At 51.4% G+C, this 20,570-nt stretch overlaps 1 protein-coding gene across 2 annotated transcripts in view; it reads left to right on the forward strand.

Annotated features, from left to right (window-relative positions):
* FBXO21 (F-box protein 21) overlaps positions 1-14,890 on the forward strand; it is a 34,480-nt gene extending 19,590 nt beyond the window's left edge. Inside the window, exons 10-12 of one of the 2 annotated variants that reach the window (XM_070400075.1) lie at positions 4,717-4,928; positions 6,386-6,543; positions 12,486-14,890. In XM_070400075.1, the coding sequence (XP_070256176.1) occupies positions 4,717-4,928; positions 6,386-6,543; positions 12,486-12,673 (558 nt within the window). In that variant the 3' untranslated portion in view covers positions 12,674-14,890. The remainder of the gene's footprint in view (positions 1-4,716; positions 4,929-6,385; positions 6,544-12,485) is intronic. The other variant, XM_070400076.1, reaches the window with a different exon arrangement.
* Positions 14,891-20,570: the final 5,680 nt, after the last annotated feature.

A 20,570-nucleotide genomic window follows, 5' to 3' on the forward strand; every position in this document is an offset into this window, starting at 1 on the left:
GAGGCCAAGGCTGCCTTCCTGCCAAGCGAGGGTCACTGACACTGAAACAAGTTCCCGATCTTTACCCGGACAGCACTCGTCCTCGTGATGACCCTTCATTTGCTGCTGGGGAAGGTGTCCCCCGTTCAGAGAGCAGGAATGAAAAGTGGCTCATTCCCAGTGAGTGAGGACTCCCCCTTGTAAACATGCACTCTAGCCAGGAATCCTGTGGGGCGCCCCAAGAGGAAGGATGGGGGATGCTGAGGTGATTAGAAAGTGCTCCTCTCCGGAAGAAGGGTTTGAGGTGGGCGTTGGAGGATGGCCAGCCATTTCAGAAGGCAGGAAAGGGGGTTGCTGCTGTGCACACTGATCGGTGTGCGCACAGCACAGAGGTAGAGAGCTTGGTGTGTGCAGAGGTCAGCTTCGCAAGGGTCCCTGCACATGTGCATGTGCATGTAGGTCCGTGTCTGTGAAATAGTTTCCGGGCCTTCGATCAGTTGGTGCAGGGCTTGGAATCTGCTTGACCTTATCGGATGAAAGGGAAACATTCCTAAGCTGGAGAGACCAGAAGGTCTGCATGGTTTCAGTTGGATTAAACTAGGAAGAGCAAAATAGGTTTCCATAATACATAGTAGTCCAGGGGTGTTGTGGTTGTGATGGAAATAGAGTGTAGGCTGGCCAGCTTTTAAAGCTACTAGCACTTACCAAACATCTCCCAGCCCTATGGCTGCACTGTTTTTTTTCTGTTTTACAAATAATAAAACTGAGGCACTGAGGAGCTGGGAGCTTGCTGAAGCCTCTTGCTCAGGCATGGATGGCGCCCGAGCCTACTGTCCAGAGAAGCCGACAGACGGGCACGCCGTCCTCCCTGCGGCCAGACCTGCTTCCCTACTCTGATCCGTAGTTATCTCCGGTGGAAAAGCTATCCCTCCAGTTTTCTACGGCAAACCTGCGGTGCACTGGGTCCACCTTCCCTGCCTTTTCTTGGATCACTAAGTTTTCCTTTATTCTCTTAAAAATATATTTTTAAGAAAATATATTTTTATTGATTTTAGAGAGGAAGGGAGAAGGAGAGACAGAAACATGAACGATGAGAGAGAATTATCCATCAGCTGCCTCCTGCACGCCCCCTACTGGGGATCAAGCCCACAACCCGGCCATTTCCCTGACTGGGAATCAGTTGGTGACCTCCTGGTTCATAGATCGACACTCAGCCACTGAGCCACACCGGCCAGGCCTCATGTCTTCCTTCAACTGCCTGTTTCTGTTACCTACTGTCAGCATTAAACATATTCAGATCTCTCTCATCTTTGGAAAAAGAAAACATAAAAGCACTCCCATGACAGCCCTGCTGGCATTTCCCTGCAGCTGCGTCCTTATCTCTCTCTCCTCTGCATGGCTGAAGCCTGCTCGCTGGCCGTGCCGGCCACCTGCCTCGCCTCCCACACACTCCTCAGAACATGGGGATCCGTTCCCACCCCTCCACCTTGGGAACCGCGCTTGCCAGCGAAGCCAATGACCCCTTTCTGATAAATCATTCTTCTTGTTGCCAAATCCAGCAGATACTTGTTTTTCTTTATCTTTCGTGTTTGCTGGGGGCCACTCCCCACCCAGTACACCCTGTGCCTTCGACTTTGGTTCTTGGCTCTCGGGCTCCTGCCTGTTCCTTGTCCTCTGGTAGTTTCTAGGCTTCCTTTCCCTCTGCACTTTTCCAGGTGATCGCACCCGCTCTCCTTGCTCCAGGCCCCACCTGTGGGCTGCTGGCTCCCGAGTCTGCCTCCTGCCCGGACCTTGGGCTCCAGCAGCCTACCCAGGTGTCCCTCCACGCTGTACACGGCTCTGTCCCTAGGGGGTTGCATAGGCCCCCTTTGTGCTCTCCTTCCTCTGCGCTTACACCCTGCAACCTGTCTGATAAGCTGTAGCCAGAGCAATCTCAGTAAAATCTCAGGACCCTCTGGGTGGCTCCCCGCTGTCTTGAAGACCAGGCTCATTCTCTTGAGGGTGGCCCACTGGGCTCTTGGTGGCCTGACCCGCCCGCCCAAGCTCTTGTCTCACACTGGCCCCTTTTGTACTCCGCTGCCACAGCCACGTCCTCCACTCGGCCCTGTTGGTGTCAGGCCTTGCATTCGCTGCACCTCTGCCTGGAGCACCTTTCTTGCCCCTCAACTCCACCTGCTTCACTTTTGCCTCCAAAACCCCTCCCCAGGCCCTCAGCATGGGCCCCGCTGCCCGTTCACAAAGTGGAAGTGTGTTGTGCTGCTCCGCTAGGCGTTCTGTCAGTTCGAGGGCCAGAGCTGCTGCCTTCACCGGAGCTGTTCCCCTCGATCTCAGCACAGTTTGCCTGTGGCAGGTGCTCAGAAGTTTTCACCCGAATGAGTAAGAAATGCCAGGTCTCCACGTGCTCTGAGTGAGGGGGAGGCTCAGAGGAGGGCCACGTGAACAGTGGGTGTTGGAGAGCAGGCCTGTTTCATGTATGGGAAGGGATTGAGTTTGGGGTGTGTTGAATTTGATAGGACCCGGGGCCACGTGTCAGCATCTGGTAGTGGAAGCCCCCAAAATAGAAGAGCTCAGGGACAGTGGCCGTCAGAGGATGGAGCCAGGAGCTCCAGAGAGAGCCTCAGGGGAAGCTGCAGTCAGTGGACCAGCCGGCCAGCACCCACAGCCTATGGGCCCACAGCAGCCTGCTTTTATGGATCTGTTTTATTTGTCCATAGCCACGCCCACTTGCTTATTTGTCTGGCCAATTTCCAGCGACCTAGGGGACTGCTTGAGTCAGACACTGAATGGCCTGCGAAGCCTAAAATACTTACTCTCTGGCCCTTCCCATGAAAAGTGTATCAGTCATGAGTGATTGGCCCCCTATTCCGAGATCTCTACCCCAGAAGTTGTGGACTGCGGATGCTAGGCCTAGACATTGGTTGGACGCAGCCCGGCACCCAGGTGTCAGCACTGTCCTTTGGGAACATACAGGGCCCGGGTCACCAGGCCCTCTCCCGTCACCCTGTCAGCCACACGCCAAGGGGAGGGCGGGGGCACCGTCCCATCCCTGAGCCTCATCTCTGAGACTCTGCGTCAGAATTCCTTGTGCACTGAAGATTCCGAGTGAGGCCTGTTTCCCTGCTCTGGTGGGGGGCTGCTGGGCAGGGGAGCTGTGCCAGGATGGAGCAGAAGCCTGGTCCGCAGGACTGGTGGGAACTGCAGAGGGGAGCACGAGGAACGTGTTACGCAAGCCCAGTAAGTAGGACTTGCTGTTAAAGCCCATGCTGTTCACTGCAGAGGATAAAGGTTGTTAGTGTCTCCCACGTTAAAGGCCTCTTGGAGGGGGTGGGTTCTCAGCTGACAGTGGGTGAAGCTGGGTTGGGGGTACACAGTCATACCATTCTGCCCATTTTTATGTGTTTGAGAACGTGCGTAACAGTTACCTAAAATACTTCTCCTCCTGCTTTGGTGTGATGGTGGTGAGACTAGAGTCTAGAGTTAGCCGGTCTCATCCTCACTCCAATCTCATAACCTGTGACCTCAGGCCGGTTCCTTGCCTTCACTAGGCCTGCTTTCTCTTCTGGCTGACCTGCAAGTTGAGACGATTAAATGAAATAAAAAAGTGATGGGGTTGGCACAGTGACCAGCAAGAAATAAGTGTTTAGTCAATACTGAGACCAGAAAATCTCAGTCTGGAAGGCAAGGTTGGGTATTGGAATAATGATACCTTATATTACGTAAAATGTTCGTTTTCACAACATGACATATATCAGGAAGACAGGGCCTTTGTGAATCAGAAGCAGCGAGTTTGACAGCCCTGGGACTAGAGTCCAGGTTGCGGGGTCCCAGGACTCCGTAACTAGGGGAAGATCCTGTTCACAGGGAAAATGTGTCAGAGACCGGCCAGTGGCAGGGCCCACCTTGCCGTCCTTTGTCATTGTGTGCGCCTGCGTGTGCGGGTAGGAACTTTAGCAGAATTTGTGTTTTCCTTGGAGCCGCTGGGACAGTAGAGAGAATATAACCTTGAGTTCTGCTGCCAGCAGCTGTTACGTAAGCCCCACGTAGATGTGGTTCCTCCCTGCCCACTTGAATACGATATTGCGTCCTGCGTTAACGTCATGGCAATGCCCGGTAGGACTCCGGAACCCCGTTCTGCAGGTGTAAGGTCCGGAACGAATGTGCAGCCCTTCGGTGGCTTCTCTGTGGCTCTTCATCATCATGGTCCCGAGGCAGTTCTGTCCAACATCCTCTCTCTTGATCGAGGCACGTAGCCTTTGTTTTTCCAACCAGTTCATGAGTGCAGGCAGCTCAAAATTGTTTCCTTTTCTATGTGTCAAAAAGTGAAGCCGATGTGCAGTGCATGATGGATGGAACAGTGGACCGGTGTTTCTTTCTCTCTCTCCTTTCCTCTCTCTAAAACCAGGAAATAACATTTTTTTTAACTGAAGCCCACATTGACCAAGAACGTAAGACCCTTTGAGAGCTCACTGTACCCAGATGTGCCTGTCAGTGGCAGACCCTCCTTCCCCCACGCTGACTCCAATCCACCGTGTTTCTCGGCAATTTCTGACATTGACGGTGGTTGCACTTGGGTGCCTGGGCCAGTGCCCAGGATCAGAAGTGAGTGTGCCAGCTTCGAGCAGCCTCGGGGGCCTGGGCCGCCCTCAAGGCCCACCTTGCTGTCCTTTGTCAGGCTAGGTAGGGCTGAATCCAGTGCAGTAACAGGGAAAAGGCCTTAATAAAAATATTATCACCCAGTCTTTCTGTCTTGTCTTGAAGGTGCTTGACATCCTCCAGCACATTCAGACCCTGGACCCCGGGCAGCACGGGGCCGTGGGTTACCTGGTGCAGCACACACTAGAGCACATTGAGCGCAAGAAGGAGGACGTGGGCGTGGAGGTGAAGCTCCGTTCCCACGAGAAGCACAGGGATGTCTGCTACTCCATTGGGCTCATTATGAAGCATAAGAGGTGAGTGCCCACGGCGTCCGCCCACGCGTGGCTGCAGAGGACACCGAGGGCCTGTGAGCGGCCGCAGGGACTTGCTTGAAGGGGACCCGATGCCCAGCAGCGCGACCTGGGTCCCACCGCAGGAACACCCGCAAGCTGAACCGTGCCTTTAACCATCTTGTTTTTTTTAAGAAGGGACTTGTGGTCCTGACTGGGAGGTCTAATGTTTTTAGTGACCTCCAGAGGCCTGACCCTTCTCTGTGGGAAGATGGAGCAGCTGCTGTCAACAGAGTTTTTCTCTCCTTTCTGTATTGTCCTCGGGCTCTCCTCTCGCTCTCCTGAATTCGGGTTGTAGACAGGCCTGCTGGGTCGCAGGGTACACACGTGGCGGTTTACTAGACAGAATGAAACTGTCCACAGCGATGGCACTGACTTACTTCCCCCCAGCTGCGGGGAGCTGAAAGCGCCTCTCCTCACCAGCATGTGCCACGGCCAGACTTCTGAAATCACACTCGGGTCCTCAGTGGCACAGGGTGTTTCCTTGTGGTTTTAATTTGCATTTCCCTGCTAACCACACCGATTGAGGCTCTTTTCACAGGCTTACTGGTCATTCATGTTTCCTTTCATTAGTGCCTTGTCAATATGTGCTTCTGATTTATAGTGATTCTTTCTCCGTAGATTTAGTTTCTGTGTACACATAAGTGCCAAATATCTTTTCCAGGTTTTGGTTAGTGTTCTCCTTCTTTTATTGCATTCTATTTTTTAATTTATTATAGAAATTTCAAATACCTAACAGTAAAAAGATTTGAGTATAACAAACCAGGTGATGTCCCATATCAGCTCCACTGGTTATCATACTAGGGTCCGTCTCCACCCGCCCTTCCCTCCTCCCTGGAAGCAAATCCCAGATGTCATTTCATCTGGAGCTATTTCAATGTGTCTGGAAGGTAAGGGCTCTCTCTTTTGTTAAAAATACATTTGCCACCCTGTTGTCCTATTAAGGAAAAAAGAAATAGTTCCCTAACAGGTAGGTAGTCTGTTTGAATCAGTCCTTTATGGTAGTCACATTGATCCATCTCTTCCTTTATGGGTTGTATTTTCAGGACCTTGTTTAGGAAATCATTCGCCATCCCGAGGCGTGAAGACAGTTGGGAAGTTCTGCATTTTACCTCTAGGTCTCTGTTCTCCAGAACCAGTATTGTGCTTTGTTGGCAGGCCTGGTCCTGATACCTTTTTCCATCTTGATGACCAGTTGTTGCCCCATCTCTCTTTGTCAGAAAGTTTATTTTCTAACTGAAGTGCTAGGTTGATAGTAAGAGAGGTTTATAAAAGCGGCAGGAGTGTTCTGAAAAGTGACTCAACGGGGAGCAAAAGCAGGTCAGTGTGTAAGAAAGGGGGTTTAAGAGAAGCCAAGCCCTCGCTCACCATCTCATAGGTGCCAGGATCCCAGGGCGCTGACTCCGTGCTCCTGTGCTTAGGTATGGCTATAACTGTGTCATCTACGGCTGGGACCCCACCTGCATGATGGGACACGAGTGGATTCGAAACATGAACGTCCACAGCCTGCCTCACGGCCATCACCAGCCTTTCTACAATGTTCTGGTGGAGGATGGTTCTTGCCGCTATGCAGCCCAAGGTAAGTGGCTAGTTCCTGTCTGCACCTTTAATAACACCTGGGCATATTTTAAGCACACATTTGAGCACTCGGATACTGTGGGTACAGTCATGAATTTCCAATAGCTCACCTCCTAGCGCCGATACTTAGCTAATAAACATGGCTGGTATGCCCTGGTGCAGCCATACCACGGATTAAAAAATCTCCCCCTCCATCACCACAGCTGGGATGCTATTCCAGTGCTGCTGCTGACTTCTGTTCTGATTGGTCATTGCCTTTGCCAATCAAATCCCCAGTGCCTGCTTCCTAGGCATTGCCATTGGCTCCCTCCAGGTAAGGAGGGTCATCTTGTGCCCTGCCCAATACCGCCTGCTTGAACTGGAGGGCATTGAATGGACACTATTGGAGAGCCACCCAGCACCCTCTGGCCTCCTGAGATTGGCAGCCTCCTGTGCTCCCCTGGAGACACCACGGTGGGAACTGCAGTCCGTTGCACCAGCTCTAAGAGCGTGGGACTGGGTAAGGGGGGCCTCTGCCAGGCCCGGCAGGTGCTAGCCTGGGGCACTCCAGGACAGACAAATGGAGGCAGGTTAGAGACCAAAATGCCTTCACTGTGCGGCTCCCTTTTCTTTGTTCCTCCACTTAATGGGCCGAAGTTACTGCAGGCCTGCCTGTGGCGGCATTTACAGCATCCGTTTTATTAATAAAAATGAACACGATGCTAATGCAGTGTCTGTTAACTCCTTTGAAACTCATTTCCATCCTCATGCTCATTTTGTACATGAGGAAACTGAGGCACGCAGTCATTTAAATATTAACTTACAGAACATGAATTTGAACCCAGGCAGCTTGGCAAAGCCCTATCCGTAACCATCATGTTACAGCTTTTTGTGTCTGGCCTAAAGCATGTTTGACCTCACTCAGTATTATGTTCTGGTAAACGCTTTAATAGAAATACTGGATGTATAAAAATCTCAGAAGTATCAAAGAATAGAAAAGGCTTCTTATTAATTGGTAGTAATTCATCAGAAACTGTGAGACGATAACATGAAACAAAAGAAACTCTGTTTCTTGAGACTACAGGTCTCTAACCTGTCAGTATAATGAGGGAGCTGTAAGAGGGGTTTAATGTCACCCATGTCAGCCAAAGGCGCTGACGATGATTTTATTTAACTTTAGAAACTGTGACAAAAAAATCACTCTATTTCAAAAACTCAACATGATTTGAAAATTGTTGAGTGATCTGTGGACTCTTTGTACCCCCAATAATCACTTGTTAAGCATTTCACACTGTACATCATGGAGTGTGTCACGAGAATAAAGGTATTGTCTTGTGACCGCCACTTGGCCAGCGCCTATGGCTTTGCCTCACGCCTTCAGTGCCTATTATATGATATGTGAGTTTCTAGAAACATCTATGTCAACTTTAAAAGGGGCTTTTTGGAGCAGTAAAACGGCATCTGGCTTTAGGTGTTCTGAACTTATTCAGTGTCTCAGGAATTCATTTCAGCGTATCCTCAGTAAACATGCAATGCAGGGTTTAAAGTCGTAGCATGGAATGACTTTATAAGAAAGTTCACCCTCTGGCTGTCAGTTTTACCCTCTAGAACTGAGATCCCACTAAGTGATTGTGGGTCCTTGTCACAGAGCAAGACGTTTGCAAACAGAAGAGCAGGCAAGGAGATGGTGCGCGTAGTGTGTGATCAAGCCACTGACAGGTGTGGTTTTTAACAACTTTGGGTGAAGAGCATTTCAGACGTGAATACCCCTGCACCCTCCACTGGAGTCAGCAGTTAGCATTTTGACAATATTGGTTTGACCTGCAGATGGAGATTTTCAGTTTTTGCTGAACCGTTTGAAAGAACACAGCAGACATCACAACCTAAACCCTCCCCGTGCCTGCTGTAAGAGGAAGGCCACCTGACTGCGTGAGCAGTTACAGCATCACACCTCGCAGAGAACCCGTTTCATAGGCTCTCATGTCAGTCGCCACTCCGACCTCCCCGTGGTCACAGAAGGGCCTTTGTAGGCGTGTCTGCGTGTTAATTTTTCAATCACGATCCCACCAGGATTCATGCGCTGCGTTTGGTGGTGTCTCCTGGGTCTCTAGAAAAAATCAGTTCCTCATTCTTCCTTTTTTTTTTCTTTCATCCTTTTCCACAAGACTTTGACTTTTTGAAGAGTCCAGGCCAGTTATCTTGTAAAATGTCTAACTTTCTGGATTTGTCATACTGTTTGCTCATCTGTGTGTTGTCTGTGGAAGCTAAGTCTGAGGCTTGATGAGATCAGGCTGTTACTATATTTGGCTGAAATATTTACTATCAGTGCTGTGTGTCACGTTGCCTCTCCGGAGGCCGATGGTGTCCGCTGTCCTGCTGTCAGTGAAGCGGATTTTGGTCACTTGGCTAAGATAGTGACTCACTCTAAGGGACAGTTTTCCTTTTGCAATTAACATGAAACCCATGGAGTCCTACTGTGACATCCTGTGTATGTCATCTTTCGCAGTAACCTTTATCCTGGTTATGTTAGTGCCTCTTGCATCTCACTGCCTAAGTTATCATATGAGAATCGCAGAATGATGATTTCCTACCGCTGTTGTTCCCTCCACTCCTGTAAACAAGAACTTTCCTCCCTCACCGTCCACCTCTCCCCCTCCCCCTCCGACCCCTTCTCTCCCTCCCTTCCTCCCACCCTCCCTCTACCTCCACCTCCAGTACTTCCCTCCTCTCATAGCTTCCTGGACTTTTATTTAGTTAATGTGTTCTAATCATTTGGAACAGTTTTCCTTTTCTGCTCAAATTATACCATATTTAGCCAATGTGAGTTCTTGAGAGGCTAAATTTTAAAAATACTTATTTAAATACTAGAGGCCTGGTACACGAAATTCATGCATGGGGGCGGCGGGGGTACCCTCAGCCCAGCCTGCACCCTCTCCAATCCAGGACCCCTTGGGGGATGTCCAACTGCCAGTTTAGGCCCCATCCCAGAGATCGGGGCTAAACCGGCAGTCGGACATCCCTCTCACAATCCTGGACTGCTGGCTCCTAATCACTCGCCTGCTGCTTGGTCACCCCTAACTGCGCCCCCCTGCCGGCCTAATCGCCTCTGACTGTTTCCTGCTGCTGGCCAGGTCGCCCCCAACTGCTCCCTCCCTGCCAACCTGGTTGCCCCCAACTGTCTCCCCTGCCAGCCTGGTCACCCCTCATGGCCTCCCCACTGGCCTGGTCACCCCACACAGCCTGGTTGTTCAGTCGTTTGGTTGTCCCTCACTAACCCCCCCTGCCAGCTTGGTCATAGGCAGCCATCTTGTGAGGGCATGAGGGTTAATTTGCATATTACCTCTTTATTATATAGGATGTTTTTAAAATTTATTTGCATTAAGTTACTTTTTAAATTATATTTTTATTGATTTCAGAGAGCGAGGGAGAGGGAGAGAGAAACATCAATGATGAGAGAGAATCATTGATCGGCTGCTTCCTGCATACCCCACACTGGGGATCAAGTCCACAACCCAGGCATGTGCCCTGACTGGGAATCAAACCCGTGACCTCCTGGTTCATAGGTTGATGGCCAACCACTGAGCAACACCAGCTGGGCTTATAGTAAGTTATTTTGTTTGACAACTTTTTTTTTAATCTAAATTTTCAAACTTTTTCTCCATGATCCTAGTAACCTGGGTAAAATCCATTAATGAATACTCTTCTAATTATTAGTTCAACACAGTTGAAGGGTAGATTATAGACCACATGCGTGCACAATATCTTCAAACAGTTTCATTCTGCACAATCAAGGGAATTTTCCCAACAATGTGTTAGTGTTACCCTAAATCCTAAAGGAGGGATATACCACACCTGGCATGTTTATCATTTCCCCCACTAGGGGCATGCTGACTGTCTCAGCCCCCTCCCCCTCCCCCTCCCAACCAGGACTTCCCAGGTACTGTGGGAGACGAATATCCAGATGCTCTGAACTTCAGTCACTGCCTGTATTGGAAGGTCAGGAATTGAAGTGGGACGTGAACCTCTAGTTCAGAGTGCTTGGTGCATGTGCACCCGCTACAAGTGTTAGTTCCGTTTCCCTGAGCTGTCCTGCATTTCCAAACTAAAGTTTCTGCAACACCCACCCCTACCCCACACCCCACACGCTGGCACTTGTGTGAGGACCCTACATCAGGACAGGGGTGTAAAATTTCACCTGTTTCCAAGGGCCGTTTGGTGCTCTCATTTAAATTGTGAAAATCTCAAGTGTCACCCTCCTCTGACCTGTCAGTTCCGTCCTCAGTCCCTCCTCTCGGGACACGCTCGCCAGGGGGCCTGTGGTTCCTTCTTATCGCAAACCAATGTCATTCGCAAGGACTTCCTGGGATATTGGGGTACATCCAAACTAAGGAATACTAAGCTCCAATTAAATAAACCAGTTGTTTCTTTCTCTCTCTCCCTTCCTCTCTGAAATCAATAAAAATATATTTAAGAGTAAGAAAATAAAATACCTTAGCTATGCCTTGTGATGTGGCAGCCTAGCTGTGTGGCCTTCCAGGCACTTTCTAAGTAGCATATGTTTGTACTCCGGGTTCCTCCAGCGGATCTCGACAGCACATTGCTCATTGTCCTGGCTGCCCGCATTTCACTGAATTAATGCGCCATCATGTATTTACACGGTGACCTGCCGTGGGTGCTGTCAAGAGTAATGGTGAGGGAACCTGGTGTTTGTCCTGGGTGGGGGGACCAAGTGTCCTGAGTGCATTTCAGGACATTTTGGGGTGAGGTGCCGCACTGTGGGTGAGTGAGCCCTTTGGCCAGGCCTGTGCAGAGACTAACTTGCATTAATTCCAGTGACAGGCTGTGCAAAGTGTGGCTTCGTGCTGCAGGGAATTGAGACTGCCTGGAACACGGTCAGAGCAACCTGGCCAGCTCCTTTCTGGTGCCGGTCATGAGGGGTAAGGCTTTGCTTCTCCCAGGTGGGGGCCCACGCAGAGCTGTTTTTCAAGTAGTCTTTTGGGGAGAAACCACCTAAAAGGATTTCAGCCTTTAAAATACCTCGTCTGGCCCAGCCGTTGTGGTGCAGTGATTGAGCATCGACCTGTGAACCAGGAGGTCACAGTTCGATTCTCGGTCAGGGCACATGCCCAGGTTTCGGTCTCGATCCTCAGTGTGCGGCCTGTGGGAGGCGGCTGATCAGTGATTCTCATCATTGATGTTTCTATCTCCCCCTCTCCCTTCCTCTTTAAAATCAATAAGAATATATTTAAAAAAACAAAAACCTCACCTGCATTGTCATCGTTGTTCTGTTATCATTCCATTTTAAAGGGGTCTTATTTTTATTTCTTTGTCTGATAGTGAATAGAGAACAGGGTGTGGAGAGAGCGTGGATTTCAGGAGTGTATGCAGATGTCATAACCACATCGTCTATGTGGAAGGTCACACTGCTTTCCTCCCGCCGGGCCTCCTGCCCCCTGTGCAGCGCTCGCCTTCAGAGGTGCACGCGGTGTGGAGAGGACAGAGCTGTGGGCGTGTGGAGGGGCTCACACTAGTAGACAGGACGGACGCCGGCCCGCAAGTGGTCACCAGATGGTGTGGGGCTTCAGACGCGTCACCGCTAGTGACCGGAGCCGGCGAGGGTTCCCTGTCCTCACATTTGTGTCAGATGGAGTCAGAGGAACGTGGGGAGTCTCTGCTTGCCCGTCCCCAGGAGACTGCGGAGCGTGGCTGGAGCCAGACGCCTTGCCCAGAGACTAGGGAAGTACTGTCTTCCATGTGGAGCTGTTGGGGCCCCAGGCCACCATTCCTCCCCCCATGGCCACTCGCTGCCTTTTTCCTGTTCACTCCTGTACATTCCACAAACATCTCTGTCTTTCCTTTCCCTCCACCTCAAAATGCTACTGGGAAACGGTTGCTAGGAAGTACTCTGGATAAGAGATGCCGCAGAAAATCCATTTTAACGAGAATGTGCCTCTTTTTCAACAGAAAACTTGGAATATAATGTGGAGCCTCAAGAAATCTCGCACCCCGATGTCGGACGCTATTTCTCAGAGTTTACTGGTACCCACTACATCCCGAACGCAGAGCTGGAGCTCCGCTACCCGGAGGATCTGGAGTCTGTCTACGAAACGGTGCAGAACATTTACAGTGCGAAGAAGGAGAACGCAGAGTAAAGGCCAGTAGAGGACATTGTGCCTTTGCTGCTGCTGCTACTTCCAGGAGAACAGGACTCCAGGAGCCCCTGGGTCCCTTTGGACGTGACCACCAGGCAGCCCCTTGGCCCGGAGTGCTGGTTGCCTCCCACCAGGGGAAGTGGCCCGTGCTCTCCTCAGCTGCAAAGACAATGTCGCTCTCCGCTTCCACTAGTGAATCCTTGGCAAGGCCTGTTCGGTGGCATGGCTTGTCTGCTTGTCTGTGGTGACAGTCTGTGACGTTCTGTCTTCATGAGGGCTCACAGTCAACACGCGTCTAATCGTTCCTTAGCTCCCTCTCAGTAGTCTGTCTCGCACTTATCTCGGATGTTTCATTTGCTGGCGGCGGGCTCATAAGTTTGCGACGATTCCTCCCTGATTTCTCTGTGGCCCAGGCGCAGTCCTCAGTCAGGGTCATGGGTCTTTTCAGCCTGAATTTAGCTGCTTATTCAGAGATGAAGCTGAGTGAGCTTGGCAGCATCTTGGAGATGAGCAATGTAACGCTAATCAGAATCGTTTGCCTTTATTTTTTCTAATGTGTGAAACCGATTTCAGGCACTTGTCTTTGTCTGTATTTGAATTAGAAGAATAACAGTTTTCCCTCTTGGATTTACGCTCCTGTCGCTATGAACCATTAGTTTTCCACTTTGTTACATGGAATTCTTTGAGGAAATGCATAATAATGGCCTTGGTGGTGGATTTTTCCATGTTCATCTGCTATTCCTCCCTTTAAAGTAACTTTTTTTATGTTAATACTCTCCAGTAGCATGAGTAGGTCTTAAATCAGTGATGGCTTCTCTTCATAGTAGGAAGTACAATCTGATGTTAAAATGTTTGCTTTTAGAAATTATACTTCGAGGTCTTCAAAGACCTAAAAATGAGACTTCACTTCTATAACCAGAAAAAAAATGAACCTCAAAAATGAAAAGAGGTCCCATGCCCCCCTCATTCTGAGAGTCACATGGAGACCTCTCTGAGTGTGGCAGGGTAGAGCAAGTAACACATCTTTCATCTTAAGAGCGTCTGGTCCACGGCAAAAGAAACGAGTGTCGTCTGTTCTCTCGTCGCCATGGCCGTGACGGCCGGGGGAAGTCTGCACTCGAGTGCCCTGGGGAATCTGACCGCTAAGCCCGACACCCCCCCCCCCCCCCCCCCCCCCCGCCGTGTTCTTAGTAACCGAGCACTGACAGTTCCACTCTGTGCAGCTCTGGAACTCCCACCACAGCCGCCAGGTCTCCTGCCAGCTAGTCTTGTAGTTCACCAATCGAGGCTGGTGTCTGGAGTTAGGGCCTCATGATGGACATCACTCTCTAAGTTTGAGAATCCAGTTGATCTAATGCCTGAGGCTCTGGAGGGCAGGGATCCAGTCACTCTTGCTGCCTGTGCTCATTTGAGTGCAGGATTTTCATACCATGTTGGATGACTGCCTTCCATTGGTCCTTAATAAGCCCTGAGGTGACTGAGGTTTGGGGAAGCTACCCAAGACTCTAGCAAGTGACGGCTGAGTTAATACGCATTTATTAGAAAAAGATGGCGATTTGGCCAGCCGGCCCCTTCCAGCCTGAACTCGCTATCACCCGGTATCCATGGTCCTCATCAAATCCACAGTCAGACCATTAGGACTTGCATTTGAAATTGTGACCACTCACAGCACCCGCCTGCCTGAGGCCGGGGGCTTTCACACTACTCACATTTAAAGGTGAAAATGAGAAAGTGTGGAGTAAATGTTAACCAGATGCATTACAAAGAAACCGTGGAGCATGCTGAGAATTATGCTTGTTTTTCCGGTTTGACTTCCTTTTCTCGTAGAGTAACATCAAAGCCAAGAAAGATAAGATGGTTTTCCCTTTAGTGACCCGTGTAAATATGTATCTAGACTGTTTTTAAATGTTTCTTCACGGATGCTTCATCTGGCTCCAGGAGGCCTCTGTCACCTGTGTAAGTGGTATTTGGGCACTTTATATTTTTCTAAAAATGTGGTTTTGGAACCTGTACTCTAATAAATCATAAGTTTCTTTTTAAAATTTTTCCAAAGTTTTCTCCATTTAAGAAAAACCCTGTTATAAAAGTAGAACTTTTGCAATGTTAAAATATTAAATATTTGGATATAGTAACTTCTTTTCTCTTCCAATGAAAGCCAAGATTTTTTTTTATACATATATACAATGATTAATAAATGGAACTCCTCCGGGAACACCACATGAAGGGCCTGGCCGAGTTCGTCCCAGGACAGAGGCCCTGCCAGGCCCTGTCGCAGAATGTCTCCCGTCTCTTCTGATCAAAAATTTGCTCTGCTGAAACTTCTGACATTGGTGAGTGGACAGGGTATCTTTAAACTGAGATTTTCCTGCCAAACCTGAGTTTTATAAGCTCTCGAGGAATCTTGCGAGTATCTGGTTATAAAGGAAAGACTGCAGCTTTTCAATTCTGTTAAAAGTGTGTGTTTGTAAAACGAGAACTTCAGAAGCTTTGAGGGAAGCCCAGGTTCTCGGTGTGTCGTTAATGTGGACCCGAAAGCTGCGCGACAGGCCGCCCGACCAGAATGTCCTGCCGAGTGCTGATGCTCCGCGATGTCACCGCACGGTGTGGGAGGAAACTGTCGTGGGCTAGACGGTCACCCGGGCCCTGCAGTGCTGCGGCGCGTTGTGACTCCAGGAGTGTGTGCTGCGCCTGCCTTCCTGACGTCCCAGCTTGGGACGTCCCCCTGGGACAGGCACACGTGCCCTTGGTGTCCCAGGGTCCCGTGTGCACAGACCTCCTCTGGGAAACGCTGTCTCGGTGACACCAGTCACGCCCAACACTAATCTCTACCGTGTCGTTGTGAGACCAGTTCTGCCGAGCGTCACCCACCCAGTCGGATTCTGAAAGGCCGGCTTTTGTTGTCTCTGCCTGAACCCTGTCGTAGATCTCCATTGCAAGTGCATTTACCCAGCAACAGTGTTCCCTTGCGACAGCCAGCGCCCAGTCCTGTCGCCGAGTCAGTTTACTCTCTTTCCATACCTACTTAATGTCTAACTCACAACGTCAAATGTCGCGGTCTTCCCCGACGCGTTAGACGGAGTCGCGCCTCCATGTTCTGCTGCCAGCAGGTCCCTTTGCTATCAAGGGAGCTACTCCTTTCTCTCGGTCATGAACTTGAACTGCCAGCAACTTTTCATTTGAAAGAGCTTGTGTCCGTAATAATAATCAAGATGTTTGTCTGTTGTTTCTGGGAGGGAAGGGGAGACTGTTCACCTAGAGGAAATGAGGAACCCGTCACGTGGCAGTTGATTTTTGAAAACACTAATGGCTGTGTGCATGCATCACTTTGTCTTGCTTGCTTCCTTTGAGCCAGGCACTGGCCTGCACTGTGGTGGCCCTCAGCAACCCTGTAAGGCAGGGCCGGCGGGTGACGATTTGTCCGGCCTGCACATGGTCTCAGTCACATTCTTCTCTGTTTTTAAAAACGTACAAACATCCTGAGCTCGAGGACTGTACAGAAGCAGGCGCAGGCCGATGCGGCCCCCGGGCATCGTTTGCTGACCCCGGCCGAGGGGTGGGCCTGCCTGGCTTTCCGCTTGCTGCACAGACGGGGAATCGCGCACCCTGCTTGTTTGTAGGTGGGAAACCTGGCATTTGACAGCCACACTACCGACTACCTCGCAATGTTTTTATCCTTTGCCTTGCAGCAACTTTAACTTCTTACCTTTCACTTCTGAAATTTAGAATCAAGAGAAAAGGACATTCCTGCGGTGATTCAAATGATGTGCAATTATAGCATAAATGTACTATGGCCATTTAGCAATGATTGTATTAGGGTAATGCTACTTCTGTAATAAATAGACCTAAAAATATTCGATGGCTCACACACAAAAGAACTTTCTTGCTGAAGCAACGGGGCAGGGGAATGGGTGGGTGGGGCAGTCACAGAGCCACTGCCTGTGTGCTTGCAGGAGCCCCTGAGCCCATCTCCATCCAGCCTGCAGGGGATCAAGCCTGGGGGGACTTGCCTGAGGGGGTTCTGGGAGCCGAGGCAGCAGTGGAACTTGCCACTTCCACTCACACTCCCCAGGGGCTGGGAATCAAGAGCAATGTGGCTAGCCGCTGCTGTCCAGCTCCTGCCTGGGTGTGATCCTCCCAGGCGGGACACGCCCTGCTTCCCGGGGAGGCCGCCTTACCCCTCCTGTGCGTTAAAGGTTGACCTTTCTCGGTCCATCCAGGTTGCATACCAGCTTGCTTATATTTCTTGTAAGCAAGCCCCTCTTCCCTCTCCCATTATCCCATCTTCCATCTGTTAGGCACCTCTCTGCTTCCGGGTTGTGGAGAACAGAAACATGCTGGTCCGTGTCTCTCTCCGAGAGCTGTCAGTTTTCAGAGACATCCAAGCATTCGACTTGGAGGTCCAGCCGGAAGTCTTGAATGGCCGGAGAGACTGTGTGCTGGGGCTCAGCCAGGTCCCCTGGCCTTAGCTGACACTGTCCCCGGAAACTTCAGCTCTGCTCACGGGCCAGTGATCTGTTTGGTGTGGGTCGCTGGGCGGGGCCACAGTTCTGCGTTGGGTTGAGGCTGCTCACGCTCTGCTGTGGGACCTGGACCTCATCATGTGGAAACAAAGTGAGCAGAGCCTGGAATGTGTGTGTGTGTGTGTGCGTGTGTGCGTGTGTGTGTGTGTGTGTTGTGTGTTGGGGGTGTGAGTGGTTAGACTTGAGGCGGCCACAGGGGTAACGTGTGGCTGTTCAGACCCCACCTGGCTGGGAAGCAGGCGCTCATCCCCCGCAGTCTGGTTGGCATCGTGTTCAATGAAACAGGCTTTCCTTGTGCTCATTTTTGGAGCGGGGGGGAGGAGGTGGCTTTTCTTTCTTGTAGACTTCGGTGGGATGGAAAGTGAGCTCCTGGGGTCAGCATTCACACTTCCTCCCATCTGTGTCCACGGCGGCTGACACATAAGAGGCGGGTGGACGCTTCTAGAATGTGAGGTGAAGTCATTTACCGTCCCGTGAGCAAAACACTCCTTGCCGAAAGCACAAATATGTCACCCTGTGTCAGCTCACTGTCTCCCGGGCCTTTATTCTGTGCCAGCCCTGGATCCACTTGAAATGATCCCAATTGGACACGCGAGGAAACTGAAGCTCAGAGAAGTGGAGTGGTTTGCCCAAGATGGCACAGCAGCTGGGGAACGGCCCAGATCCCCACCTAGCTCCGCTGGCTGCAAACCCAGCTGCTCTTTCCAGCTGGGCACGCAGCGCCCCTGTCCTCCTGGAAGTCAGACATTGAAACCTATCCTCAAGGTAGTGGCTCTTGGAGGTGGGGCCTCTGGGAGGTGATGAGGTCCTGAGGCGGTGCCCTCCCCAAGGGATTAGTGTGCTTATAAAAGGGGCCCCAGAGGCCCCTCACCCCCCGCCGTGAGGACACAGCAGAGGCTGCCACCTAGGAGCCAGGAAGCGGGCCCTCAGCAGACCCCAAATCTGCCGGCGCCTTCATCTCGGGCTCCCCAGGCTGCAGGACGGTGAGTAACCCATGCGTCTAAGCTGCAGCCTATGGTACTTTTGCTGCAGCAGCCTGAGCAGATTAAGATAACCACTTCCTGGGCAGAGTTCAGCTTCTTTCCTCCTGGAAACATCTAGAATACGGCAGCTCTCCCTTACAGAGGTGTGGACAGTTTCCAGGGATCGTGCTGAGACAGGGTCAGCGGGTGCAGTTCGGTTGAGTTAGTGAGCCCCAGAAAGGTGGACTCGGGGCACACACCTTGTGACCTTTGCCAGAGCACGACTTACTCGTGTGCACATCAGCATTTGGCCTTTCCAGGGATCAGTAGCTACCAGGCTGAGATGTTCAGAGGACATAGACGGAGGGTTTGTGTTGGTTTCCTGGTTTCTCAATCATGTATTGATATGAGTGTGTTATTTAGCAGCAGCTAAGATGTCCCCCGTGTGTGCTAGGACTTCCACCTCCCTTGTTTCTTCATCACTCCCCGAACTCATCTGAGCACCATTTACCATTTGTTAGTCACTGGAGCTGGGTTTCGCCCTCTGCTGGGGGCTGGGGATGGACAAGCTACTGCTGAGCAGAGGGCGGGTTCCGGGTCCGAGGTGCGCAGGTCTGTGACCTGTGGAGCTGTGAGCCCTGAGGGCGGGAGGTAGAAGTCCCCTGGCACAGCATTGTGCCGCAGTAAGAGAGACACACAGATGGTTCTGGAGGGAGGGAGGGTGATGGGCCTGGGGCAGCTGTTCTGCAGTTTTATCTGGTGGTGATAGACTCTGCTGAGTGCACAGCACAGCAAGGCTCGTTCGGGATGAGCCGCCCCGAGGTCTAGATTGCATAGCAGCCCCAAGCGGACGCCCCCACCAGCCTTAAAGGCTCACTAGCTTCGGCACTCCGAGGCCTGCCAAGAGAAGGCTGTGCTGGGCAGGGAGCACCCAGAGCCCGGAGGGACCGAGCCACCACACAAGATGGCCCAGGTGTCCTGCCAGCTGGTCGCGGACCCCAGGCTGTGCTGTCCTCTCCGAGCAGCCCGTGTTCCCATTTGGGAACGAGGGAGAGGGAGAGTGGGAATTTTCCATCCTCCGTCCCCGGGTGACTCAGAAGAGAGCAAAGCCTGTTCCAAGCTTGTTCTATTACTTCTGTCATTTCTCTCGCTGAGCCGCGAAGAGCAAAGGCTGGGAGAGGTCTGTCTGCCCCACACCCTTGCCTGGTCCCACGTTCTCACGACCTGCTTCCCTTTGCACCTCCAAAGCCTGGCATCTGCCCAGGCCCGCAGTTGCCTGGAAATGCCGTCTCTCTGTTGTCATTCTGTGTTACATGAAAATGCCGCTGCCCCTCGGTGGCCCGATGTCGAGGGGGGTCAGAGGCTTGGGCACGAGGTCTTGGTCACGCAGTGCTGCCTGTGGATGTGCCACAGATCCACAAGAACAGCAGGCTGGGAAGGGCACGCGAGGGGGCCACGCCTTCCGAAACGCTGTCTTTGGGAGTCATATGCGTATCACCGTGGACCCCTCGGTTCCTGTAAGTGGCTCGGAGAAAACGGGCACAGCTCCTCTCCTCTTGTCGTCCCCCGTGGCCAGGACCCACTGTCTCTCACTTCAGGCCTAGAACCGTCCGAGTTGGGAAGGACTTGCCATTTCCCCATCGTGGCTGTTTCGGGCACATGGAGGAGGGAGACTCGCTGGGTAAATAAACCGGAGGGGTCTTAGGAGGGAATCCGTTATGTGGCCTCACCCTGTGCTTGGAAAGTGCTGCTCGGGGAAGCAGGGCCCCCCGCTCCAGAGGGCCTGCCAATGAGGATTGCAGATGAAGCTCCTCGTTCCCGTGGAAATGAGGGCGGGCTCACCCCCCATCGCCAGGGCAGCTTGCACCTGGGGTGCCTGCTTAGCAGCCCTTTCTCCTTCATTCTTACGAGTAGAACCGGAGTCTGTTCTGGCAGCCGGTACCTAGCTCCAGGATATAAACCAACTATGAGAGGTTGAAGCAGGCATGGCTAGCGAGTCTGCCATACACTGCAGAAACAGTGTGGTAAGAGTTGGCCCCTGATGAAGGAAGAGAACATTTTCTCTTTGCCTCCTTCCTGATGTGAATATTATCAAGAGACAATGTGATGTCTGGTGCTGCTGCAGCCACACTGCAGCCATGAGGGGAAGGCCCCAAGAATTTCAGAAATGCCAGCCTGGAGCCCCCATTGGCTGAATTTGTGTGCCAGCCCTAGGAATGCCACCTCCAACTTCTTGATAAGAGGGCTAATGCCCGTCTGTGATGTTTACACCAAGCATTCTTTGCACGCGCAGATACTGAACCTAAATCGTGCTCTGTGACTGTATCATCGAATACATAAGTGCTCATGAGCACAGAGAGAGCTTAGCACATGTCCTCCTGCCGTGACTGCCCATCTTGAATCCTTTCCCTGTTT

The sequence above is a fragment of the Myotis yumanensis genome, unplaced genomic scaffold, assembly GCF_028538775.1.
Source record: "Myotis yumanensis isolate MYYU_CA2020_CCGP unplaced genomic scaffold, mMyoYum1.0.hap1 SCAF_19, whole genome shotgun sequence".
Taxonomy (NCBI): Eukaryota; Metazoa; Chordata; class Mammalia; order Chiroptera; family Vespertilionidae; genus Myotis; species Myotis yumanensis.